At 42.6% G+C, this 27,974-nt stretch overlaps 2 protein-coding genes across 7 annotated transcripts; one reads left to right on the top strand and one right to left on the bottom strand.

Moving 5' to 3' along the window:
• Nucleotides 1–76: 76 nt before the first annotated feature.
• On the top strand, nt 77–9,715 carry ENPP4 (ectonucleotide pyrophosphatase/phosphodiesterase 4). 4 transcript variants are annotated; one of them, XM_063330634.1, is made up of 4 exons: nt 77–316; nt 2,027–2,891; nt 3,836–4,006; nt 8,367–9,715. In XM_063330634.1, exons 2-4 carry the CDS (start codon nt 2,069–2,071, stop codon nt 8,726–8,728), a joined length of 1,356 nt encoding a protein of 451 aa, XP_063186704.1. In that variant the 5' UTR covers nt 77–316; nt 2,027–2,068; the 3' UTR covers nt 8,729–9,715. The 4 variants fall into 4 exon arrangements, with proteins under 4 accessions (XP_063186704.1, XP_063186701.1, XP_063186703.1 ...); XM_063330631.1 differs by having other exon boundaries at nt 107–316; nt 8,364–9,715; XM_063330633.1 differs by lacking the exon at nt 77–316 and adding an exon at nt 323–453 and having other exon boundaries at nt 8,364–9,715.
• A 3,623-nt stretch (nt 9,716–13,338) lies between these two features.
• Nucleotides 13,339–26,331, bottom strand: ENPP5 (ectonucleotide pyrophosphatase/phosphodiesterase family member 5). Of its 3 annotated transcripts, none has more exons than XM_063330628.1 (4): nt 26,230–26,331; nt 22,639–23,508; nt 18,544–18,720; nt 13,339–17,148 (listed from the first exon to the last, which is right to left on the bottom strand). In XM_063330628.1, the coding sequence occupies exons 2-4, from the start codon at nt 23,459–23,461 to the stop codon at nt 16,778–16,780; spliced, it is 1,371 nt and encodes a 456-aa protein (XP_063186698.1). In that variant the 5' UTR covers nt 23,462–23,508; nt 26,230–26,331; the 3' UTR covers nt 13,339–16,777. The 3 variants fall into 3 exon arrangements, with proteins under 3 accessions (XP_063186698.1, XP_063186699.1, XP_063186700.1); XM_063330629.1 differs by having other exon boundaries at nt 26,218–26,292; XM_063330630.1 differs by lacking the exon at nt 18,544–18,720.
• Between the last annotated feature and the right edge of the window lie 1,643 nt (nt 26,332–27,974).

Genomic DNA, 27,974 nt, shown 5'->3' with positions numbered 1-27,974 from the left:
CCCCAGCCAATCGCATCCACCGAGCTCCCCCCGCTACCGCCGCTCCCCCCCCCTTCCGCCCCCCCCAAAAGCAGCTGCTCGCGCCGTTGCGGCCGCGAATGGCGGTTGGGGCCGCGCGGGCGGCGGGTGCGCAGGCGCGTTGTTTTCTCCCCCCGATCCCCCCCCCGAGTCGCAGCCGGTCACCTCTATCGCCGCGGAGCAGCGGGCCCTCACGGTGCGGCGGGGAGCGGGGCTGGGCCGCGGGACTTCCCCCCCCGCCCCGCTCCTTGGGGCTCGTACCGGCGGGTGGTCGCGCCTCCGCCGCCACGGTTTTCAGGTGAGGGGAAGAAAGGGGCGGGGGGGCCAGCTGCCGGAGCCCCCCCGGCCGAGCAGGGGAGCCGGGAGCCGCTTCGGGCTCCGGACGCTGGGTTTCCCCTCCGACGCCGCGGGAGCCGGGCCCGACCGACGGAGTTTGTAAGGAGGAGGCGGCATCTTGCCGTGAGGGTTGGGGGCCGGGATAACTCCTTGGCTGACCGAACCGAGCAACTTGGGAAGCCGGTGGAGGGGTTCGGGAGCCGTAACGCTGCGATACAGAGTGTGAAAACACGCACTTGGCGTCTTTGGAGTATTTCAGACCTATTGTTGTGGTCTTAGGTCTTAACACGCTATGAAAAACTCTGGTTCTGCTTTTTGAAGCACCTGACAATGTGAAACGGGCGTTTCTCTGTTCCATTCCTCATCTCTTTTTCTTTGTTTTTCCCCTTCTTTAAAGGGGCTGCGTGTTACAAGTCCTCTGTATTAGGAGATACCTTAATGCTGGCTTTGACGATCCTTTCTTCTAACACTTGCATCTTCTGAAGAAGTTTCAGCTGTTGGTTGCGTGGGGGATGATTTCCCATGCTTTGAATTCCTCTCACTGCTATAGCTTTAGCTAATGTTAAAGCTACTTACGCTTTTAAAATAATACGCTCACAGCTTTACAGGGTTTGGCGGAAAGGGTTGAGAAGGGCCAGAAGTTATCACTACAATTAGGAAAATACCTGCTGTTCCTTCTAGAATCACTCCAGTTTATGCAAGCGAGATAAAGGAGAAATTTGCTGGAGTTGGGGGAGGATTTTAGTTCTCATTCTTGAGAAGTAAATACGCTCTCTAACAACATTGCAGAAGCTTTTGTGAAATCTGGAGCTTCACTTCCTTTTTCTTAAAGGCTTATAGAATAATTCTGGACCTTCTTGAACAAAGTGCACCTGTCACACATAATAAGTTTGGGGGTGGGGGGGAGAAGCTTACAAATCATACCTTGCATTCATAATAGTCATGAATTCCTTGGTGAGAAATACTTGCCTCATAACTAAGGTTACTAATGATTTTTAAACTCTTTCTAGAGAGAGAGAGAAACGTGGTATGTAAAGAACAAGTTTAAATACTGTCATGGTAGATGTACAACAGCTTAGAAAGAAGACAGTCACTCCTTACAGTTCCATGTATAGAGTAAGCAATGAGCAAACAGGAATGCTGAAAGGCTCAAAAGTCGTCCAGCAACTCGAGAGGGTGGAAACTCTGCAAGAGGAAAGGTGGGATCAAAAAGAAAAATTATAATTACAGTAGAAAATAAACTTCTGTCCTGAACAGTGATGTGTAAGCAGGTTTTAGAGTTGCACAGGATTCTTAAATGTGGACCCAGAGTTGTTCAGGTGCTTGTGCTTGAACATGAGGAAAAATACTGATTGTCTGTCTTGGAGTGTAGAATTGTAATAAGACACACAGAAGGATGGAATTATTGCTTAAAAGAGAGAAAACAATTCTTCCTTTTGTTTAGTCTGGAATGAAAAAAAAATCTCATTGCTTATTTGTTTTAATATATGAAAAAGTATGACAATATATGAGAGACTTCTGAAGGCAGTAGGGAAATACACTGCTGACTTTAGTGGTTGTTTAGACTGGTGATTTTGCACCTCTATAAGGAAGATGTACATAATGCATAGCTAGTTAAACTGGTTCCAGTACAATTATTTTGTTACATGCCTTATCTTTTTTAACTTTCCAGGTGCATCTGATTACCTGCTGGAAATACTTTGAAGTATCAACAATGAACTCGATGTTAACATTACTTTTTTCTGGAATAGTTGCCTGTTGTGCTCACGCTACTGGCCATTCGGTATCCAGGTTACTCCTCGTGTCCTTTGATGGCTTCAGGGCTGACTACTTGGAAACCTATAAACTTCCTCATCTTCAGGAGTTCATTGCGGATGGTGTGCTTGTAAAACAAGTTACGAATGCTTTTATTACCAAGACTTTCCCAAACCATTATACCATAGTGACAGGCTTATATGAAGAAAGCCATGGCATCGTAGCTAATGACATGTATGATGCAGATGCCAAGAAAAAGTTTTCACAGTTCAATGATTCAGATCCCTTCTGGTGGAATGAGGCAATTCCAATTTGGGTAACAAATCAACAACAGAGAAATGGAGCAAGCGCTGCTGCAATGTGGCCCGGTACCGATGTAAGAATTAACGATACTACCCCTCAGTTCTTTATGAAGTATAACTTTTCAGTAACATTTGAGGAGAGAGTGGAGAAAATTGTTGCCTGGCTGAACAGCTCTAATCCAGTAGTCAGTTTTGCTACTTTATACTGGGAAGAACCAGATGCAAGCGGGCACAAGTATGGACCAGAGGACACTGAGAACATGCGCAAAGTATTAGAAGAAGTGGATAATCATATTGGTTTCCTTACTGATAAATTGAAGGCAGTCGGTTTGTGGGACACTATTAACATCATAATAACAAGCGATCATGGAATGGCCTCCTGTTCCGCAAAGAAGCTGATTATCCTGGATGAATGCATCGGTCGCAATAATTATACTCTGATAGACAAGAGTCCAGTTGCTGCAGTGCTGCCAAGGCAGAGTATGTTTTGGGGTTTTTTTAAGTCATACACAGAATTAAATCTTTTTTATCTTACTACTAAAAAGTATACCCTATGGTAGACTGTTCACATCTTTTGCAAAACCAGTGTAGTTCATATTGAAGAACTTTGACATAATTTAATGATTAAGCTAAAGAATGTTTGTCTACTTAGAAATTACTTTGTTTTGGTAATCAATGGGCCAAGGAGAGTTTTATGTCAAATTGCTGTGGGTGGTAGAGATGGTCCTGGTACAGCTTCATGAGAAAGTGAACAGGTACTTGGTATTCCTGCTCTCTTGTTGCTCACTTGGTCTATACGGTGGTAATTCGCAGTGAGCATAAAATAAACCCTCGTGTTTATTCAGAGTAAAAATTGTCACTGTCTAAACTTCCAAGTAAAAATCTAAACCCAGCTTTGATTGCTTTACGAGTTCTGTTTCTGTGAATGAAACGTCACTTTTCATACTGTGAATTCAATTTTTGTATCTTGGAGTAGTTACTCCATGTCTTAAGTCATAACACTGCTGTGTCCGTAACTGTGGCCAGACTGAAGGAACTCTAATGAACAGAGTCATTTATACAGTAACAAAATTTAATACTGCTTTGGAATAAATATTGATTACTTTGGTATGTGATTTCTTTCTCTTGATTTCTCTGCTCGAATTTTGCCTTCCTCCCCCGCTAGCCCAGAGGGTAAGCTGAATTGTAGGCTCAAAACCACAGTTGTGAGATGCCTGATATAAAATGAGAGCGAATTGTGAAATCCAACTGAATACATGTAGTATTTCATTAAGGCCATTAAAAAAATCCTTTCCTATGTGACTTTTAAAAAATAATTGTTTTGAAAAAAAAAATGGATTTTAGGTTTAATGACAGATACGCAACATTGCAGTAAATAGGACATAATTTTCAGCTGTTTAACATGCAGTTTTTTCTCTTGGCAGACAAGACAGACGTGTACAACTTACTGAAAACCTGCAACAGTCACATGAAAGTATATTTTAAGGAAGAAATTCCAGACAGATTTCATTATCGTCATAATAAGAGAATTCAACCCATAATTCTGGTTGCAGATGAAGGCTGGACAATCGTACAAAACGAATCGCTTTCAAAATGTAAGTGTGTGTTCCTCGTTTGTGTTTTTGGTGGCTTATGTTGGTAAACTCTTGTTTTTATTTTAGCCATCTGTAGGATGATGTTAGTTTAGAAAGTGGAGTCCTGGCACTGTAAATCTTTAGGAACATCTCAGCATTTTCTAGAATATTCTCGGCCCGAGCCTGGAGTGTTTTAACAGATGAGGAAGAGATGGGGAATATTTCGTTGGCTGAAACACCTTGTCATGTTCAACTTAATAGCCTGAGGTACACTTTTAAGAGTTATCTTAGGCAAGTTAGCAGTCTGTCTCAAGCTTCCACAGCAGTGTGGTTTAGCGGGCTTTTGTATATAAAAAAAATATCTAGGGGAGCATAAATTGAAGAATGCAAGACACAAATTTTAATGTTACAGTACATATACTAGGAAGCAAAAATAAATGGGAGGAAATACTAAAAAATAGGAATACAACCATAATGGTCAAAGAAGCCAGAGTTCTTCCTGGTAGGGACATCAAATAGCGTGTTTTAAAGATAAAAAACAAAACAGATGTTACCTCACACAGCGCATTGCTAAGCTATGCACTTTCTTCCTGTTAGATGCTGTGAATGTCAAATTACATACATACATATACATGTGTGTGTGTATATATATATTTCCAGGTGTTTCATATGCAGGGGTTTTTTGGCAGACAAAAGAGGCATGTGTAACTTACTGAAAAAATGTAACAGTCACGTGAAAGAATATATCTTAAAGAAGAAATTCCAGATAGATTTCATTATGATCATAATAGGAGAATTCAGCCCATAATTCTGGTTGCAGACGAAGGCTGGGTGTGTGTATGTATGTGTGTGTGTTCAGAAAGCGATTGGACAAATTCATGGAAGAAAAATCCACCAATAAAAATTAAATACAGAGGTACCAACTCCCAGGAAGTTCCTGAGCAGCCAACATCTCAAGGCTGGTTGGGATGTCAGGGCTGACCCTGATGGGTACGTCCCAGACTCCCTGCTGTGACTGCTGTCAGAGACAGGATGCTGGGTCGTGTAAACTCCTGGTTTCACCCAGTTTGGTTGTTCTTACTGTCTGCCCTTTGCACATTTAAGTTCAAATTTCCTCAATATTTGTACAAAAGTACTACTTTTAATGTAAGATATGTTTACACTTAAATCCCTGAGGAAATTAGCTACAATCATCTTCAAATGGACAACACTTAGCACACGCACTCTCTAATAGAGGTCTCTTTCTTGTTTATGGTTAGATTCAATTGCATGTAGCTAAAAATAGTTAATGAGAGTATATTTATAAGTAACAGCATTGTGTGAGTTGAGGTGAGTCACTTCTTGAAACAATTTTGCTAGCCAAGGCTTCCCAGAAGCAGGCAGGGGATGGTTTAGTCTAAAAGGCTATTTAAGTATTTGTTATACTTGTCATCATGGACAAAGTGGCAGCGCAATGACTGGCAAGTGTGCTGATAGAGTCATAAAATAGTTGGGGTGGAAAGGGACCTTTAAAGGTCATCTAGTCCAACCCCCCTGCCCTAAGCAGGGACATCTTGAACTAGATCAGGTTGCTCAGAGTCCCGTCCAACCTGACTTTGAATGTCTCCAGGGATGGGGCATCTACCACCTCTCTGGGCAACCTGGGCCAAGGTCTCACCACCCCCATTGTAAAAAAACTTCTTCCTTATATCTAGTCTGAATCTTCCCTCTTTTAGTTTAGAGCCATTACCCCTTGTCCTATCACTATAGGTCCTGCTAAAAAGTTTGTCTCAATCTTTCATGTAGGCCCCCTTTAGGTACGGGAAGGCTGCAGTAAGGTCTTCATGGAGCCTTCTCTTCTCCAACCCCAACTCTCTCAGCCTGTCCTCATAGCAGAGGTGCTCCAGCCCTCTGTTCATTTTTGTGGCCTCCTCTGGACCTGCCCCAATAGGTCAATATCTTTCCTGTGCTGAGGGCTCCAGAGCTGGATGCAGCACTTGCAGGATGGGTCTCATCAGAGTAGAGGGGCAGAATTATCTCCCTCAACCTGCTGGCCACACTGCTGGTGACGCAGCCCAGGGTGCGGTTGGGTATCTGCGCTGTGAGTGTGTGTTGTTGGCTTGTGTCCAGCTTTTCATCCACCATTGCTCCCAAGTCCTTCTTGGCAGGGCTGCTCTCAATCCCTTCATCCTCCAGCCTGTATTGATACTGGGAGTTGCCCCAACCCAGGTGCAGGACCCTGCACTTGGCCTTGTTGAACCTCATGAGGTTCACACGGGCCCACTTCCTGAGCTTGTCCAGGTCCCTCTGGATGGCATCCTGTCCTCCAGGTGTGTCATCCATGCCACTCATCTGGGTGTTGTCCATAAACTTGCTGAGGGGGCACGCAATCCTACTGTCTGTGTTATTGATGAAGGTACTGAACAGTACTGGTCCCAGTATGGACCCCTGAGGGACACCACTTGTCACTGATCTCCATCTGGACGTTGAGTTGTTGGCCACTACCCTCTGGGTGTGACCATCCAACCAATTCCTCATCCACCAAAGTCTGCCCATCAAATCTATATCTCTCCAATTTAGAGAGAAGGATGTTGTGGGGGACTGTGTCAAAGACCTTACAGAAGTCCAGATAGATGACGTCTGTAGCTCTGCCCTTGTCCACTGAAGTCGTAACTCCACCATAGAAGGCCACTAACTTGGTCAGGCAGAGCTTGCCCTGCTGGTTGTCTCCAATCACCTCCCTGTCCTCCATATGCCTTATCATAGCTTCTTGGAGGTTCTGTTCCATGATCTCCCCAGGCACAGAGGTGAGGCTGACAGGTTGGTAGTTCCCAGGGTCCTCCTTTCTACCCCTGTTAAAAATGGATGCAGTGTTTCTCTTTTTCCAGTCACCAGGGTCTTCACCTGACTGCCGTGACTTTTGAAATATCGTGGAGAGTGGCTTGGCAACTACACCAGCCAGTTGTCTTAGGGCTCCGGGATGCATCTCATCAGGTCCCATAGACTTCTGCATGTCTAGGTTCCTCAGATGGTCACAGACCTGATCTTCTCTTACAGTGGGAGGAACTTTTGCTCCCCCCAGCCCCTCCCCACACTCAAGAGGTGTGTGGAGAGAGGTTGCCCGTGAAGACTGAGGCAAGAAAGGCTGAGTACCTCAGCCGCCTCCTTGTCCATTGTTACCAGTTTGCCAGTCTTGCTCATCAGGGGCAAAACCCAAAATTATGGTGGAGACACCAGCCACGGGTGTCAATACCTACACTATATCTAGCATTGTTAGTGCATACCTGCCTCCTACCTCAGAGGTTAAAGACAGGAAACCTCATTGGAGAGGGGACTTGGAACGGCTCTGTTCAAAACAAGCAAGTAGTAGAAGGAAAAAAAAAATGTAATCAAGAAACATAGGATTGCGTTAAAACAAACAAGCAAGATGTGGTGCAGTAGTATCTTTGTGGTAACGAACATAATGGTGGAAAACATTCAAAAAAGGAATATTGGAAGTATACTGAAGTATCACACTCACCAGAGTGTGACCTAATCAAGAGGAATCTTGATGTTTCACATTAGAAACTTGAGTGAAGCAGCCAAGGAGACGGTTCTTGGGAAGCTTGTTAAACTGTTAATAAGAAATTACCTCAAAACTAAATGCAGTCACTCAAATACTGTGCTGCGTGTGCTATGGGAAATTTTTGGCATCTTGGACAGATTTTTCAGGCATGTTATTAGGAAATTTGACCATGGCTGCTTTTTAGCTGTTTATATTCTACCAAAAATCAGAGTATTTCTTAAAAACCTACCAAATGTCCAAGTACTGGTGACCTTGTAGCCATCAACGTTTTGTTGCATGTCTGTCACAGGCAGTGTGATCCTTTGGCTGTTTTGGGAGTTTGACTATTTGGGTATCCCTTCACATGAAGCACCTAATCTGATAAGCTTGATTTGAGGGTACTCAACATGCTTGAACTGAACACCACCAAGGGGAAAGTGCTTGGCTTTTAAGAAGTAATTAAAGTGTCTGCTTTGCAAGGGGGGAAATGTCTTTACAAAATCTGAGAAATACAAATCTGCATTCCAGCTACTGACTCGTTGTGGAGTGCCAACATCCTTTTCAACTTTGGCATGAGGAGCGGGAAGGGAAAAACTGGAAATGTTGATGACCGAAAGGAAAAAAGAGAATGGAGGGGGGGGCTGGGAACCGTGGCTGAAGACCGGTATGGGAAAAGACTTCTGGGGATTGGGGAAAAAGGGAAGAACTCTTCAGTGTTCCATCCAACAGCTGCTTTTTATGTTCTGCATTAGTCTTTGGTTAAAATATATGCCTTTTGGGTGTTGGGGGGCGAGAGGGAGGGGAATACTTGATATGCAAACTGTGATGTTAACTCTTAACTTTGCATTTCTCCAGTAGGTGACCATGGCTATGACAACGCTCTCCCAAGCATGCATCCATTCCTGGCTGCTCGCGGACCTGCTTTTCATCGGGGTTACAAGCAGAGCACAATGAACAACGTTGATATTTACCCCATGATGTGCCACATCCTGGGACTGACACCACGACCGCACAATGGCACTTTCAGTAACACCAAGTGCTTGCTCGCTGACCAGTGGTGCATAAATCTCCCAGAAGCTATTGGGATAGTTATCGGGGCTTTTATGATACTGACTACTTTCACCTGCATTATAATAATCTCAAAGAATAGAGTAACTCCCCCGAGACCATTTTCCCGACTTCAGTTACAATACGACGATGACGATCCTTTAATTGGATAGCGCGTAGGGAGCCTCGCCTCACCTCGCTTGCTAAATAGTGATTTCAGGAAGAGAGTTTGAACTTGCGCTGGATGGCATTCTTTGATGCACTTTAATGGTATCTGTGTAAAATACTGTACAGCCCGATCTTGCTAACTTGTTTGTGCTACCTGACTAGTATTCCTGTAAAAATATTTCCATAACAAAATGGCGAACAGGTGGCTTTCTGCTGGAAGATAACGCTTAACAAAAGAAGGATGCTTAATTTTTCATTCAAGCCTTTGAACACTTTCAAAGTGAAATTCCAAAGTATGAACTAACCCGGATAGAGTAAGTGAATTTTAACATTTGTAAATGGTAATTGGTTTTTTTGTATTAAATTTAAATTAATGTTGACTTTTTTAGTGTTCTTGTACCTGTGTTGGAAAGAAGATTGTTTTTTATGAGAGTTAGAAGTTAGTTCTGTTTGGACAGTGTATTCTGATTTTGTTCTTAAATCTGGGGACAGAGGCTGTAGAGAAGATCCAGCCAGCCATATGACCAGAAGCTGGTGAGAAGGAAAAGAGAAGTCAGTAAGGAAAGAATTGGTGCATATTGCTTCTGCTTTGAGCAATAAAGTGCGTGGTTCAGCAGATTGACATCTCTAGATCTGTGTTTGTGGATGACTTAGTTCCACAGTTCCTGCGCTTGGGGAGTCAGGATGGTACTAGTTGTTTATCTCAAGGATGTCAATTTAATCTGAGAATCCTTGGATTCAGTTTAATGGGCTGTAGTAGTAAAATTACGGCTTCTGAACTCTGTGAAAAGTTTTTCAGGTGTAAACTCTGCTGAAGGTGGTTTTTTTAATAAACGCGGTTGTGCCCTGTGTACCAGCTCATAATTATCTTTTGAAGGCTGTTATGGACTAAAAAGCAACAACTGAAAGTTTGAAATTCAGTCATCATGCAAGGATTCCAAACTCTTATTTTAAACCCTGGAAATCTAAAGTGGGGGAAAAAAAAAAAAGAATTTATTTTTTGATATAAGATCTGTTATCTGTGTTGTCTAAGTTGTACAGATGGAAAGTTCTGGTGAAGACCAGTGCTAATGTTCTCTTTATTGAAACTTTTGATTCCTTATTAATGGTCATGTCTAGTAACTTGCCATAAAAAAAAAAAAACCAAACCCAAACTTGATTTAAAAAGCCTTAGTGGCACCTTATCTTTTAGTGAGGAAAGAACATGAGGTCAAATTGTAAATGCTAAGCCAAAAAGAGAGCTACAGTTACCAAATCCTTTTCCTACAAGTTTGATGGTTTTAAGAACTGATAATTTGAAGTGAGAGTGCCGAGATACGTGGTAACACGCAACGTGTTTTCTTGTTCACAAGCTCAAATTCAATGCAATTTGGTATTAGCCAGAGAGTATTTTTTTATTGATCCAACTGGGAAGATGGACTCTGGAGGGAAGGGGAAGTCTTAACTGCCCACTGAACAAAAATGCATTTGAGTTTTAAACATGACATGTGGAAGTTTTACTAAATCGTATCGTTGGCTCTGAGGATTCTCTTGTACTGAATAAAAACCTAATACAAAACCTAACCTGTTCTGCTTTTTTTTTCCTCCTTCTTGAACTACTAGTTTCTATTTACTGACTGATGCTTTACTCTGGATTAATCTGAACTTGAAAGAACAAGTGGCCTGAGCACAGAAGTCACTTTTCTCATCCTGCTGGAAGATTTAAAGTAATTACTTAGAGTAAGAGATCAGGTTAATCTATGGAGTGAATGTTTTGCAGGCTAGAGATGCTGTAAAAGGGAGGATGCTTGAATTCCTCCTGTGGAGAGAGTTGTTAGGTTTTTGTAATTTTACTAATCAAGGCTGCCATCCTCAGAGGGTGTCAGACTTGCTGGGAGGTGCTTTGTGTCATCCTTACATGGAAAGGCTCGACTCAACTGAGTTATTGTTCTGGTGGACTTGGTAAGACTGAACTGTCCTGTCCTTGACCTGTGAGGGTTTTTTTCCAAGATGCTAAAACTGATTAGCACAGTATATGCTCCACTATTCTTCCCTTCCTCCTTCCCCTGAGTAGTTGTCGTAACAGCGCGTGATTGATGCGATTTCAGTTCCTCTGTACATCAGCAGGCCAGCTGTCAAGGTTACCACGATGATTTTAATTACCAGAAATGTAAATGTTGACTGAAGTGCAATGTACATTCAAATATGAATATTGTTACAGATAGATAGGGAAATTTAGGTCGAAATGCATTTCTCCTTCTAGCTCTAGGTAACCCCTTCTGATAAGAATTGCTACAGGCAGCTGAGCTCCTCTGAACCCAGAACGTGAGTGGTGGCGTCTAGCAGAAATCCTTATTACCCTCTACTCCTCCTCCCTTTAGCGTTGAGACTGAACAGTGCTCTTGTGGGAAGGGTTTAAAGAGAAAGTTTTAAGCATTAATTTTAATAATATTAATTCAATAATTTAATTTTAATAAATTTAAGTATTTCAAGTTATTAAGTATTAATAACTATAGTTTAGTTGCACTGCTAATTATTTTCAATTCCAAAGACTGCGGTGTGGTCTGGAAGAGTGCTGAGTATTCGTTCTGGCACAGTTCTTTGCTGCTGGCAGGGAGGGTTTCAAAGTCGCTCTTGAACATCCAGGATTTCATACAGATCAGGTGCAAATCAAGAGAATCTAGAAAAACACCTTTTTCTCCTTAGAGACAAAGTTGATATATTTAAAGATGATTGTTTTAAAAAGCGTTAGTGCCTCAAACATGATGAAATGTTCCTTATACCTAATTACGGTTTGTTTGAATTATTGCTTGTGAAAGTCAGTGGCTGATTTCCTTTTGAATAAGTAATTCAAAACAGGAACATGAGAAGCTGTGGCTTCCCCCTTCCTCAAAGCAGTGATAAAAGTAGATAGACACCCTACAATAGTTTGTGACATTTCATGACTTTCTAAATATACGCAACTCTGCAACGTTCATACAAGGCATATTAATTTGGGGGAAGTTCTTGACACTTAAGCTATCACTGAAGTTTAGAAGGGAACAGGGGAAGTTTTTAGCACCACTTCCCAGCAGTATAGAGCAATGTTTCGTTACATTGATTGCCTCCATAAAGGAACTCTCAACACTGGGTAGAGAAACCTTAAAACATTCACCCCCTCTGGGTTTATACGGTTTTTGTCCATCAGCACCAAGGAAACAGTTCCAGAATTGAGCTGATTTCAACTATGGGGCCAAACCACTTGTTTCAGGGGGAAAGTTTAACTTGCTATAAATTGAAAAGAATGTACTGCCTATGAAAATACACCAACATCACCATGTACCTCCAAGGATGAGACCACAGGGACAGATTTTTGCTCTAATATACATCGTACCCCCTTTTATTGCAAAAAATAGAGATTTGTTAACTTAATCTACTTAAATAACTTGAGGCCTACCAAGATGATGAGGGGACTGGAACATCTCTCTTATGAAGAAAGGCTGAGGGAGTTGGGTCTCTTCAGTCTGGAAAAGAGACGGCTGAGGGGGGATCTTATCAACACTTATCAATACTTAAAGGGTGGGTGTCAGGAGGATGGGGCCAGGATCTTTTCAGTGGTGCCCAGGGACAGGACAAGAGGTAACGGGCACAAACTTGAGCATAGGGAGTTCCACCTAAACATGAGGAGGAACTTTGAGGACCACTTTGAGGGTGGCAGAGCCCTGGCACAGGCTGCCCAGAGAGGTGGTGGAGTCTCTGTCTCTGGAGACATTCCAAACCCGCCCAGACGCGTTCCTGTGCCACCTGCTCTGGGTGACCCTGCTGTGGCAGGGGGTTAGACTAGATGATCTCCAGAGGTGCCTTCCAACCCTATGATTCTATGAATACGACTCAGATCAGGATTGCATTATGGAAAGGCCGTCCATTGGCAATGCTGCAGATACCGCTCTTGAGCTTACCATTTTCATGTGCTTGCAACGATTTTTTGTAGTCTAACATCTAATAAATGCTTACGTTACCTTTACTGTAGTACAAACATGCCATTTCTTGAAAGGTAGGTACAGCAGCACAGATAGGGTCAAGACAGGATCCACAGCCGTTATTTAAGCAGGGAAGGAGATCTGGAAGTCAGCCTCTTATATTTGCATTTTAGAAAACAGCAGGACTCAACAACTGCATGTTTGTCATTCTTCCCACATACGGTTCAAGACTGTTGTTCCACACTTCTGAAAAGTCACTCTGCACAATCCTTCATATTATAATAGGCGTTTTTGTGCCTTTGGGGTGTTTTGTTTTATTTTTTTTTTTTTTGAGACCACATTTATTGTAAACAGCATTACTTCAGCTCTTTACCAAGAAATTCTGGAAGATTTTTGTGATAAAAGAAACTATATTACCATTGTTGGTAACAGATAGCTGTTATTTCCATATACAGCAGCAAGGTGGGAAACAAGAGGTCTTTTATAAGAACTTTGATCTAAAATGCTTAAGTTCTATCCCACTTCCAGTTATTTTTAATAAAGGCATACACTATGCAGAGTACAAGAAACACCTGGGATGCACAGGAGTTAAGGCCATTCCTCCCCCAGCCATTCCCTCACAATTCAAGCTTTTTTCCCAGAAGCATTTTTAAATGAAGCAAACACTCGGTGCTTGATAGCGCTATAGCAAAGATATATTTCAAATTCAGCATTTCCGAACAGGAGGAAACAAAGAAAACGTTTGACATCTCGCAGTGCGCTTCACAGGTCGACAACAAAAGACAAATCATGCAAGCTTCTGTTTCCAAGCTTAAGTTACAAGTAGTACACAGTGTGCTCGAATCCACTTTCCAATAAACTTGTTCATACATTATTAAAAGTATCACATACACAGAAACCAAATCCCACATCCTCCCCAAGCCAAAAGGTAGTCTGAATAAATCTCACATCAGAGAAAAAGTTGATATTCTTCTCCAGTGGCATCGTATGTGCTTTCAATTTCATTAAGCATACACCCAACAACTTAAAATTAACACTGGCTAGGCAAATATCCTGACAAGGTAACTACCCAAGAGGTACCTGCAAACACACCAAAGCAATAAACATGTTTACACCTAAACTGAAACACCCGAATGCTGAAAGATTTCCTTCAGTTTTCTACAGTTTCGTTTTACCCTCCTCAAAGAAGGGCCTTACAGTGCAATACAGAACTATGACACCGAGAAGAGTTCTCATGTTCATGTTCCCAATCTGGTTTGAATATTATTCTTCCCAAACCCTTTGTTAGGGGAAACCTATTGCTCTTCCCCTTTGGCATGTTTGGGCAGGTAAGTCTAATTCCCAGGATGACCGAACAACACTGACCAACTTTGGCCCCTCCTTAAAATCAGGGGTCACTTTGGCTGATGACAGAACTACACCTGTCACAATTAAAAAACCAGGAGTTTAATGAACACCTCTGAGATGACAATCCAGTTAGTTTTACATCCGCCATAAGCATTGCAATGAAATTACTGCAATAAGAAGAATTTCTATTAAAGCAGAATGTTCCAAAGTGAGAAAGTGTGTAACTGAAGTAGCTACAGGTGAGGATTATTGCATCTCCACTTTGCACTGTTACTCCCTTTACCAAGCCTCTAGATCTTTCTTTAAACACACACTAAGTTTGGGCTACAAATCGTTTTTAAGTAAGTTGCAAATAAGCAAGAAAAGGTGGGCTCAATGCATCCTTTTGCTATGTGCCAGCCACTTTTTGGAAGGTAACTAGGGAAGCGACTAGTAACAACTTAGAGGTTTACATTTTCTACTTTGACTTCCCCAGCCTCTCTAGAAACTACCGTGAACATTATTACTGCTTTCAGGTTGAAAAGCCCCTGCAGCATTCAGTTGTAGCTGGCACCAGCAAATTAAACTTAAGACCCACCTAATGGTCAGCTCCACCAAGAATCAGCTTTGCAGTGTCAGGCACGTCTACCCACACGCTTTCCTTCAGTGTTTTTGAAGAAAATGTCAATGCAGGAAAACAAGGCAGTACACGAACAGCAGGGTGGCAGAGATGAGTCAGATTAAGTTACACAGGACTTCACACATACCCTCAGATTAAGGGGCTGTCCTCCAACAAATCTGCTGGTTTCCTGCCTTCCTGAACCTACTCTTACAGCTAGACTTTCAGCACAGACCTTAAGTTGGAGTACTTCATTGCCTTCCCTCTCAAGCGTTCACTGCACTTAGCTGTGGTCTCTGAAAACTTTCCACATCTGTTTGCAAGTCAGCTTAATGCCAGGCAAGTGTCCCTGCCATCACGGAGGAATCCGACCGATTACTTCTGCCGCAGGGAGCAGCGGCCAGCGCGTGACATAGCACTGCAGAGTCACCACCGAAGCAGCGAGAAGTAAGGTCACTCCTGAACTCGCCTAGCTGTTCATTAAGTTTGGAATTAAGTTCAGCAAAATGAGTTTTGTACACCAGTTAGTCAGCTTGTTGCAGCTCCTTGCGAAGTCTGCTAGCAACCCTCCCAGCTGCAGGACTGGACGGTTAGTCACACCTTTAGTTTGACAGAGCACAATGAAGTCCAAGATGTTCCCATCTTTGCCCTCCGCTGGGTGCTGTGGATAAGGCAATAAATTGCCCTTCACAGAAATACCAGACTGCGTATTTGTGTGAATTTTGAAGGAGTTTCTTTCTCCTTCAGGCATTGTACTCAGAGACAAAGTGCAGAGAAATACTCACACAGAGAGGGGAAAAAAAAAATTCAGCTTTTAAACAAGTCTGACAACTAGACAACTTCTCTCACTTCATACCATGTTTTTCATACAAACATTAGTCAGCAGCTTCTCACCTGCCATTTATGTGAGCTCATCAAAAAAAACCACAACAGGAAGAAGATTTATTGCCCCACAAAAAAGAATCAGAGTAATACATAGCTTTGTTGACTGCGAATGAATAATTTTCCCTGATAGAGACTTTCCTCTGGAAGAACAAAGTCCAGCCAGATACCGTTTTTCATATTTGCTTTTTCAGATTTAAGAGTATATATGACTTAAGATGTATATGGCTGTTCCTTTAATTGCATGTCTTAGCCTACTCATCAAATTCTAAGGTCCACCCAGATGTATCAGATGAAACATAAGACAGCAAGCCAAGCTCACGCCTGAGAAGAGTCTCCGGTAACGGGTCTGACATTACACCCAGCGACAAGCTTGACAGCGCTCTGAAACCAGCTTGTACATGTTTGTTCCTTAACTGATTCATCAGCCTTACTCCGAAAGAACCCTCTTACCCCAGAAATAGAAAAGACTCGATCTGGATACACAGGTGTTGTGCTTGTACATGTCTTTAAACTGCCAGTCGCGTGGAACTCCTAGAAAATTTAGTCCAGCGTACAGGAAACAATAGAAAAAGTAAAGACTTACATTTGCATAAAATCATACCTAAAATTGTAAAGACCTATATTTACCTGAATTAAAAAAAATAACAATGAAGTAGTTTAATGCTGATTGCTAAAGGCAATACCACCCAGATTCATATTTAGGGGCTACAATTAACACAGTAGTTTAAAGAAATATGCCTAACTCTAAATTTAGACACTTAGCACTGCACGACCTATCTTAACAGTAAAGTTGTTTGCGGCAGGATTTAACCCACCAAGCTATCTGTAAGGGTGATCCATGCAAAAGCTTCCTTGGCAGGAAAGAAAAAAACCTAAAGAAGCGTAGTCACATTCAGTGACTTGTTAGAATCTAAGAGACTTAAAAAAATCTCTCAAAGAAAAAAGAAATGGTGGGTTGCAAATTAAATCACCATGTAATAGTCTGTGAAGTGCACCTCAGTTGATGTTAAAAGTAGGTCAGAATGAGGTATTCAAGGCCTATTGTCACTACATGTCTACACAGGTATACAGCTTTCCAGGTTTACCTAGAATATTTTCAACCCCAGAAAGATTAAGTGGTTGTAGGGTGAAAAAGAAACGTGCTCTTCATCCACATACCTAGTATATACGGACTCCAGCGTACCAATGGATCAGCATCCATTTCCTTTTACTCCACATATGCTGATCCACCTCTATTTATTTTTTTTTATAACCTTATTTTAAGCACCAAATAGTACCAAGTGTTATTAACCTTGCAACAGTGGCTGAGCAGCTTCAGTGTGTTGCAATTGCATGGTATTTGCCTGGGTGAGGATAAAATGCTTAACAAAAACTGCAATAAAAACCATAACAAGCAAGCTGCCCAGAAGGACTCCTGTAACAGTAGCATAGGTGTCTGCTCCAGAGGCTACAGGAACTTCTTCAGCAAGTACATCTTTCACAGCGTTGAACGAACCATTGTTTGGCAGTGGGTTAATACCAAGTAGATGGCACAACAAGGGGTACAAGTCTGTAGCATTCATGACTTCCTTGGTGGCATTCTTTCTGAAAGCAGGCCCAACAGCCAACAAAATTGGATGCATTTCTGGTAACATGTTGTCATATCCATGATTACCAACTAGAAATAAAAGACAGATAGAGGTCAATATTCTGAAGTTGCAAAACAAGCACTGAACCTTTTCCCAGAATTAGCGTAATGCAGAAAAGGAACAGCCATCATTTATTCTTGCAGAGGTTTAGAAGAATCATTTTGATCAACAGCACAAATGTCTCCTAGCAAATACCAAGTCTCAGAACTACAAAGAGAAGATGCCTTAAAAAAAAAAAAAAGAATGGAGAGCACTATTTAAAAAAAAAGAAAAAGGAAAAACAAAAAGAGGTAAGCTGTAAGAGCAGCAGTAACAGCACTGTCAATGGCATGGCTACATCCAACTTTCCTTGATCTTCCTCAAGGACAAACTCCAACTTTGCAACTGGAACAGATCTCTTAGGAAAAAAAAAAACAAAACAAAACAAAAAAACCCCCAACCACCCACCCACCCACCTCAAAAAACCAACATGTCTGTCTGACTCCTAATAGCAGCCAGAACAAGGGAAAAGCTCACAGGTCTCACTAGACGGTCTCCAGTGCCCCTTCCTTACAGGGGCACTAAAAATTCTGAACAAGTAAATAAACATCAAGGCACAAAAAGCTGTTCTCATCAGCTATCAACAACTGAAAAACTTATTAAGTCTCGCAGGTAACGCTCTTATGCTTCATAACCAGCAGCAAAGTTTAAAAGGTTTTCAATTAAGAAACTTAAGAACTGACCATACGACACCTATATTTTTCCTTCTAACTAACCAAAAGTTACCGTTTACTGTCTCCATTCTACCTATAATAAATCTCAAAATGCCAAGCGATGAACTTGAGCAGGTTTTTTTCCTCCAAATCACCTAGAATACATCTTACCCTATAAGGCAAATGAAAATCACTGGTGTACAGTGACACAACATTCAAAGACCATTTCTAGCAACAGAACAAGGTGACTGTAAGTGTAGGCATCCACAGAAGTTGAGGACTTTCAGAAAGCATTCTTGTATTTCCAACAGAACCCTTCTCCAGTAAATAAACAGTACATGATAAAACAAGGCTATTCATCCTCTACTTGACAAGTTCAGTCGCCACTTCTTTCTTTTTTAATGTCTCAGGAAGTGCTTGTCAGTTTGCTAGATCTCGCAAGAAGACCTCAAGTATGTGGCCACTAAATCACGTGAATGATCTTATCTCAGTAAGTGTAGTTTTTAGCAACGGTAAATCCAGTTCCCCTCCCCTAATAGTAGTATGTTTCCCATCCCATCAGGAAAAAAAAAAAATTATAAATTCTACATGGTTAGCTTCAGAGTTTTCCCTCCCAGTCTTAAAAGAAAAGTAAAATGAAAATTAACATTGGTTGAGATTGGGAGAGAAAGTACCGTGTAAGCTCTCTGACTAGGAAGACATAGCAAAACACTGTAAAGACAGAATACTTACATTGAAAACCGTCAGACTTATTATATACGATTTCCCATCCTTTATCAGCCACTGCTAAGATTGGCTGAATTTTACTGTTGTGTTTGTAATGTAATCTATCCGGAATCTGCTCCTTTTTATATACAGTCATGTTGGGATGAGCATTGGCCAAAGCTTCATATACTTCATCCAGTTTGCCTTCAAAGAAACAAAAAAACAAAACTTAAACATGCTGATATGTTTACTGAACTCATCAGTAGTTCAAATACCATCGAAAGAAGAAGGCAAAATCCACTTCCCCAAAAGCTAATTATAGCTGTAAGAGACAACAGCGGATTACTGTGAGAAATCCAGAGCGTCACTCGCACCTGGCATCAGACTTCACAGCCTATTCCTAAGCAGTAAGTGCCTCGCTAATTTTAGTAAAATCCCTCATTTCATACTCATCAGAATGTAAGCTTCTCACAAGAATGAGTTAGAAGGCATTCAGTTAAGTCTCACAGAAAAGAAACCAGCTCCTCCTAACTCCATGCAAAGCCTGAAAGCAAGAAGATACCTCCTAAACTTGTTTATGAGGTAATGTGCGCATTAAGGCCATATTCTGTCTTTCCCCCAGTTGGCTACGATGACAAGTGACACTTTTTATTTATTTTAAAGCAGTTTAATTGTTAGTTGCTCTCCTTTAAAAGGCCAAAGAGGGCAGCCACTTTGTTTCTTGGCATCTCTTTAAACTTATTTTGGAGTGAACCCAACTATTTATTTCTCCTCCCACAAGGTGCTCCAGTAAACAGCTACATATTTGACCTCATTTAATTCCCAGTTTTGATCTCCTACCATTTTGATGACAAGTTTAGCCAATTTAGAAGGGTAGCTAGTTTGTTGCTACGCACCATGTAACATCACAATATTAGCAATTAATTGCCTAGGGATAAGGAAAACTAGCTTGCATTACTCTTTCAATGGAAGCCCTCAGTTCACAGTCCAGATGCCACCAACACGTTAGGAGCCGTACAACGATTGCAGAGGCCAAGCAGGGAACACATGACAAACATACGAAGGGACAGGCTGGACTGGCAGATGGAGACGGCACTTTTGGTCTAGAACCATCAGCCAGTCTGTGTATTAAATAACAACTAGCAGCACTACCTACTCCTCTGCATTCTTAGTGTCTACTGCTTTCCCTTCCCTAATCATCTACTGCGTGGTGAGCGTAAACCCTCAAGAGCTGTACTAACACTACCAAATAAATAGGCATTATTCAGCCTCAATTCTTAATTTGCATATTTCCAGTTTCTGAGCTTTGCTTTCCAGAAAAAGTCACTGAACAGCCAGACAGCAGTTGGACAATCTGCAACACCAGTGCACAGAAAGGAGGAACAGGACACACAGACAGGAACACAAAAGCAAGTTCAGGAATCTACATCTGAGCAGGTTTTTTCAATCCCCCCCTGCTCTATTTGAGCACAGATTCCTATTGAGGGCTATGCAGCGCGTATAACCGACTTCTGTTATGCACCAAATAACTCAGCTCCATGACTTATTTCAGTACTTTGTGCCACACACATGCACGATTCAGTCGGACAGCCGAGTTCACAGCTAATCTGCAGGCCACTTTCAGCACTACAAAGCTCAGCTGGAAGATGTTGACATTTTCTTTGTGGCCAACACCGACGTTTTTAGCAGACGAGTGAGATTAAAGCACATCCTGTCATTTTGACTTATCGTTTCTCGCTAGTTCCGCCTTCACAGCCTGCTGTACATCCTGCAGCGGGTGTTCCTGCGAGCGACCTCCTCTCTGACTGCCTGTCCCAACAAATAGTCACCTTGAGGACCACAAGAACAAGTGCTTAATTTGACTCGAGACACTGCCTGAAGTAAACCAAGGATAAAATCCTGTCTACCATTTACAGCGTGCATGGAGTTTTGAATACACCTTAGGAAAAAAAAAAACAGTTTGGGAAGAGGTGCCCAATGCCTTGAAAGAAACCATCTTCATCTCCCCCTCAGTTCCTAGAATCCAATATAGAAATTCCGGAGGAAAACTGGAAATAGATTAATGTATAATGTTTCTTAACTCCAATTGGCATAAAAAAAAGAATCACCAAACTTAAGAAATACAATAAAGGTCAAGATGAGACAGCAAAAGTGCAGATATGATAGAGAAAGTTACAGCAACAAGAAAAGGGACTCCAATCTAGCATTTCTAGTCCGATATTAGTAACAAAACTAATTTTGTTATGCCACTTCTTTATACAGGATAACAGGGAGGAGAAGCCCCCAATACAGCAAACTATGATTTTACACTAAATTAATTATTTGAATTAATATATCTACATTAAACGCAAGAAAAAGGCCACCATCACCAGCTGTGCTACAGGTACCATCTTCGTGAGCACATAATTAGTTCCGCACTCAGTAATACACTCACATGGTTAAATAATGGTTTAATCCACCTCTCAGGGAAGAAATATGCAGCCAAACAGTTAAAGTAGCAGAAATCGCTGCATTTTTAAACGTTCAAAGCTTTTTCTCAATGTCTCCCTAAGTTTTACCATTCCCTTGGTTTAAGCAAGACAAATGGAATAACCATTGAAGAATCAGTCTTACGTACTTAGTTATATTCATCACTAATATTATATGAATAATATAATATTGAATTCATATTCCTTATGAATATGAATAGTAACACACTTATAGTACTTAAGTTATTTCATAGCCACACTGAGAATGAAGCTCATTGTTTCATAACAAAAATTACAGCTGGTAAGACAGAAGGAAGGAATTTTAGCTGGGCTGAAAACTAATTCTTTTTTACCGGTAGCGTAATAAATATCTGAACCTCTGGGCAAAACTGAATCCAAGCTATTTCTGAAATCCATCAAAATGGCTTTTTTACTATTCTGTCATCTAGTTGCTGCAGAGATACTATTTCTTTTCAGCATTTAACAGACAGGAGAATCAGGTTACGCATCTTCAAGTTCTCATTTACTGCGTTAGGGATGCTTCAGCACTAAAGTTTACTTTTACAACTCCTTTGTTTGGTAATGAGAACCTCTTGGTCAACCATGGTTGTCTTCATTAGGTGGGAGCTCCCAAACTCGGCTCCTCTATCACCACTGAGAGAAACAGTGCCCAGCTACAAGCAGCCGAATGTGCTCAGGCAGCAAACGATCCCAGTTTGGGCACACTAACACTTTAGTCTGGAGTATTCCTCAAACTAAAAGTGACAAGAGACATTTGTCTACACATTTAAAGGTAACTTAAGTCTGCAAAATACCCTCCCCACTGTGGCATTAAATACACAGTGCCATCCATTAGTGATGCAAATGTCATGGAAATCTTAAAAAAACACCTTTTTAGAAGGCCACCTTAAAACTCAACTTCCAAATTAGCACCCCTGCCCCCACAAAAAAATGCTATTTTCCAGGTTATCGCACTCGCACCAAGTAGTTATAACTTTTGATATAAATATCGATCAAAATAAAGAGCAGCACATATACATCAGTGACACTAAACATACACCTGACACTTAAGGAACTCTTCAACGACTGCAACCAGACTTCAGCTTTCGATTCCAATAGTATTCTTCCCCATCGCTACCATGATAAAACTGGTATGAACATAACTGGCTGGCTGTTCAGCACGACGGGGAAAAAAAACTAAAGTGAACTACAATAGCTGTCAGCTACTGAGATAGCGAACACGGGCTTTCTTTTTATCTAAGGTTCACATCTGGTTTCAGTTTACTGTTAGAAATCTAATTCTTCCACTATGGCTTTAGCATCTTGATGAAAGGCAAGATAAGTAACATCCAGTTGTTATCTATCTAGAATGCCATTCATGCTTGACAGTGCCGTTAGATTATTTTACTTCTCATAACAAGTGAAGGATATTTGGCAATATTAGTCAACAACAGATAGATTTGCTCAGTTTTCATTTCAGAAAGTTAATGCAGGCTTTTCGCAGAGCTAGCAAAAAGAACAAAGAAGTGATCCTGCAAGTACTCCTTGTTCAAGGCTGATGTCTACTGACCACCACTTCAGTTAAGGAACGAAGTCTATAAAACTTCAATAATCAAGTATTTTCTTCAGAGAATTTTACTGCTATAACTCCTACCTTCTTTTGGCAAAATAGCTACTGCAGGAGAATGGTCAATGACTGTATACAGCTCTCTATTCACATACTGATCAAGCTCAATGAGTCTTTCCGAGGAGGACTGGGACATTCCATGATCACTTGTGATTATGACATTTATCACATCCCACAGCTTCGCTTTCTTCAGTTCAGACATAAGATAACCCAGCTTTTTGTCAACATCACTAATTATCGGTCCCATCAGTGGGTTTTCTGGGCCCAGAATATGGCCCATCTCATCAGGCTGTTCCCAATATAGGAGACCAAAGTTTATGGGTTCTTCTGATGTAAACCAGTCAATGAGCCTAGCAACTCTATCTTCAAAGGAAACGGATTCATTGTAGGGCATATAATATGTAGGAAAGACTCCATGTATTTTCACATCTGTTCCAGGCCACATAGCTGCTCCGGTTTTATGTCCTTCCCTCTGGTTCGTTACCCATATTGGGCTGGCTTCTTCCCAGAACTTGGAGTTATAGACATCCATTTTGTTCATAGAGAAAGTTTCGTTCAGAATAGGATCATACATCTCATTAGCAACTATACCGTGGCTTTCTGCATAGAGACCAGTCACCATTGTATAATGATTAGGGTACGTTTTTGTTATAAACACATTAGTGACCTGTTTGACATGAACACCATTCTCCATGGCATAATGAAAATTGGGAGTTGAGACTTTGTAGATGTAATCCCATCGAAATCCATCAAAAGATACTAGCAACACCCTGGACTGGGCTGGCTGGAGAAACAATGCACTTGGAAGAAATAGGAAGAAAACTGCCAGGACTTTCCAGTAACAGATCATGGCTATTCTGGACGGTATTCATCCCCTCTTCTGAGGCAACATGGCATCTGTTGAGCAGAGACAAAAGATTTGTTTGCATTAACCTGTTTGTCAAAGTCATAACTTAGTTTTAAGAATGAGTAGCTAAAAAATTCCTTAGGCATTTATACAGTTTGCCTTACTAATACTGAGCACTCCAAACATAGGAATGAGACCTTTTACTTGTCAGTTATATTGATATCTCAATTTCAGAGATGGGAAGTGAGACACTACAATTTGTTGAATGAAACACAGCTGGCAAAGCAACTTCTTTATGGAACACCACTGCCCAACCTCTTCCTTTTTTCTTCCTGCTCCCAATACACAGGAACTCCTGCTCTTGCAATCTGACAACTTTTCAAATATTTTCTGTACTCAAAGTTGTAAGAAACCACCCTATGAGAAAGCTTCGGCTTGTTAAAGGTTAAGATGTAAACAAGGGCAGTTCTCACCTTGATAATAACAAGGTCGAACCCCACCAGAACTTTATAACCCTCATTAAATTCTCTGGAGCATTACTTCTCTTCTGCGCAAGCGTGGCACAGACACACAGTGTCACATGGCAGAGCAGCCGATGGGAGCAGAAGTACACACTGGAACTGGAGGACTCTGCGCCTGCACAGCTCCCACCAGGGAGGGGGGACCAGCTAGAAACCATCGCAGCTTCTCAGCCCTGACACTCGGTATGGGATTACTAAATGTGCTGAGGGCAAAATCCAGTGGAGAAACTCACAAATAAGCTTTGAATTTCAGATACAGGATTATATCCACTACAAGGTTTTGCTGCTTAAAAGGTGTCAGATCAAGAGTTAGACAAACGAAGAGCAGGAACAACAGTTTCCCAACATTTTATCACATCTCTAACCTGATCGCACTTCCCTACAAAACCTACCTCTTATTGATCAACTAATTCTGATGCTTACTACCAAAGGTCACTCCTAGTGTACAGACAGCTTTACAAACAAGTCATACAAGTCAGTGTCCAGCTTAAGTTCTCCTAACTAACTACTTAAGTCTCTGAATGGACTGGAAAGAAGTGGCTGAAAGATTCAGCGGTACAGCTGTGAGCCACTGGAAAAACTACATCTTTCAAGTCAAATGCTACTGCTACCTGAGCGCAAGCAGAATGAAGCATGCAAGACACAAGAAATAGGATGCAAATCCCATCCATGAACTGCATGAGATGATGACCACTACACACTGTACCCTAAAGCATTTGCTCCCTAGATAAACATTCAACACTAATTCTGGTCATTCCACTCAAGGAATATTTACTATTCCTAGCTACAACTTGCATTCCTTATCCAATAGCATGACACATTACACATAGCTTCATATTGTATTGGGTTGTACTCCCCTGCCCCAGCTTCCCTCTGCTCTTCCCAAACACTTGCTTGTTCAAAACTCAGTTACCTGACCCAAAATAAGTTGCCTCTAAGTACCCTCTCACAGGATTTTCCCATCTGTAACCGACCTAAAATTTCACGCTAATATTCCTCACTTCTTGCCCAACAGCATCAGTCAACCACAAGACCAGACACTGTTCAATCCAGTTCTGCACGTGGGCTGTACTGACACTCCACACAGTTCCCTTTAGGCTCCCATTTTTCAGCAATCCTCTGGAACCAGTCACTACTGAAATTTGGCTGGAAAACAGTTGATTGTGTAACCAATAAATCCATATTAATATCCGAAGCGCATAAATATCCTAGCTAATATAAAAAGTTACAGCGTAACAAGCATCTGAATACCGCTACAATGATGGAATAGGATTTGTCATTTTGATAGAACACAAGATATTCTCCATGGGAATTTTTCTTACTTTGATTCCCCAACTAGATCTCTCATACATATATACACGCACACTGGGAGACAGTGTTTGGCATTGCTGACTTGCAGGTAGTCAAACGTTGCACTGAACCTCTGCGTCTCCCAAAATTAAAATCCAGGCCTACAGCCCTGCTAAGAACAAACTGATACTCCAGAGGCATAACTCCTCTTTCAGCAAACACCACATACCCAAAGGCTACAGAATTGCTTGCTTTCACCCAGTGTGGGATTTCTTTCAGCTGAATCCGAAGGAAGAACAGAACACGCTGTTGTGCCCATCTGAACGCCACCCACCAAATTAAGCGTAGCCCATGGCTGCGTCATAAATCCCCCCCTTCTGGGGAGCGACAAGTATGAATTTGGGTTCTCTGAATTTTATACAGTTTACGATGCCAATATCACCTAAACCTTTAGTGGCATATTTTTAATAAATAATGAATAATGGGGTTTTTTCAAGGCCTTCCTACATTGGTCTTTGCTGGATACAAGCTGAGCAGGTCTCTGCAGAAACCCAGCCCCACAGAGCACAGCTCGGGGGTCCTGAGGGGGTTCTGGTGGGACAAAGTGTCCGATTGCCCAAGGCGGGGAGCTGCCACACAGATGGACAGACGGGCGGCCAGACAGGCAGGCAGGCAAGTACCCAGGGACCCGTTCAGCAGCCAGAGGAGCTCAGCACACAGACGAATGCCAAGGCCAGGCTGCCACAGCCGCCCCCAACGGCGGCTAGAGATCTCTGTGGAGGGTTTATCTCGCCCTGAAGAACCCCACGTACCGAGGAACCCCTCGACACACACAGCATCCCCCACCGAGGCCCACGCAGGCCTAGCGAACTGTCCCTATCCCCCCACAGCCCCTCGGCCCGAGCTGCCCCGGCTCCCACCGCCCCGCGGCGTCCTCCCCTCCCTCACCTCAGCCGTTACCTGCCAGCGGCGGAGCAACGCTACCCCTCGACCGCCTCACCGGGGCGGAGACGCAGGACGCACGTAACGCCGCGCTGGGAGTGGCCGGCGGGGCTGTCAATCACCGCCGGGTAACGGTCGCGCCGCCGTGAGTGGGCGGCAGGGCAGGGCGGGGCGGGGCCTCCGTGAGGGGCGGCCGTGAGGGGCGGGGCCTCCGTGAGGGGCGGCCGCGAGGCGTGGCCGTGAGGGGCGGTGGCGTCGTGATGGGCGGCCGTGATGGGCCTTCTCAGGCCGCTGTGGTGGCGGCGGGTGTCGGTGTTGTCGGTCGTACGAACGCTGTGAGCGGTGGGTGACTCTTCCCGGGTGCCCCCGAGGCAGCTCCCGGGGGAAGCACCGCGTCCCTCCCGCGCTGGAGGGAGGCGGCCCCGGCGCTTTATCTGCCGCCTTGAGGAGCAGAGCTGCTTGGCGAGAGCCCCGGGTTGCCGGTAGGGCGCCTGGGCAGGCCTAAAGATGGGCAAGGTGTAAAGGGTGTCGGTGTGTGTGGTGGAATTGCTTTAAATAGACGAGAAACAGGGCGCAGGCTGGGCCTTCTGTGCTTTGACCTGACAGTAAAGGCAAGGAGCAAAATTAACTTTCTGGATATCGGCAAGTGCTTCTTGGGTTTAAAAAAAAGTTACAGGGTCATGGAGTGGTCTAGGTTGGACAGGACTTTTAAGATCATCGAATCCAACCATCAGCCTAACACTGACACAACCACCACTAAACCGTGTCCCTCAGCACCACATCTACCCGTCTGTTAAATACCTCCAGGGATGGCGATTCCACCACTTGCCTGGAAAATTTATTTTTATTTGGGTGTTTTTCTGTCTGCTTTTTTTCTCCTCTTGTGTTCTGAGGCTCTAAATTTTCCATTTTTTTTCCCTGGCAGGTACTACTTTTCCCCACGTTGCGATGTTCAAGACCCATAGCCATGCCTTGGAACGAGGAGGACAATCCCTTTATCCCTCCTCATCTCACTGGAAACTGAACTGCTGAAGGGGACAGAAGTCCGAGCTGTGTTTCCCACCTTTACTAGTTGAGGATCTGTGCTAGATACAGGTCCAAAGCCCATGCCCTGTGTGTGTACGGAAACCTTACCCCACCTTGTGGCAGTGTAGAAAACCATTACGCTTTTACTGGTGCATCGGATTACTTATTAATCACTTCATAGCTGGCACTGCCGAACTTATGTGTCCTTCTGGTGCTAACAAGTATTACAATGCAAAGAAAACAAAATTTGGAGGTTTTTTCCTCTTTTTTTTTTTTTTTTCCTAATCCATACAGGATGAACCTCCTTTCTTGTTGATGCCAATTTACCGGACGCTTCACATCTCCGACATAGTGCATATTAGTAAGTAGATATAAAAGGGTTATGCGCAACCTGTGTGGAAGCTGTAATCTAGGTAAGATTCTGGCTCCCTCTCCTTCTTTTTGTGTAAAGTTACAGCTTGGCTTCATGAATTTAGGATTGCTGAGCTGGCCAGGCTCGTGCAGCGAGGGACTTGCTCAAACCTGGGGTAGTGGCAATGTCTGGTCATCGTATCGAAATTTTTTAAGCAAGGGTGATACCTTCCTCCCCCTCACCCCAGCTGTAAGAATTATAGTACAGGACAAGGCTCTCTTAATTGTTTTCTTAGAGGTAGGAGACTGAGACTAGTACAGAACAGGAAATACAGATTGCTGCTGCGATTGGTAGAAGCCATATGGATGTGGCTTTTGTACACAGC

The sequence above is a fragment of the Chroicocephalus ridibundus genome, chromosome 3 (genome assembly GCF_963924245.1).
Source record: "Chroicocephalus ridibundus chromosome 3, bChrRid1.1, whole genome shotgun sequence".
In the NCBI taxonomy this organism is placed as follows: Eukaryota; Metazoa; Chordata; class Aves; order Charadriiformes; family Laridae; genus Chroicocephalus; species Chroicocephalus ridibundus.
Note: the sequence above shows the minus strand (reverse complement) of the source record. Positions and strands in the feature narration are given on the sequence as shown.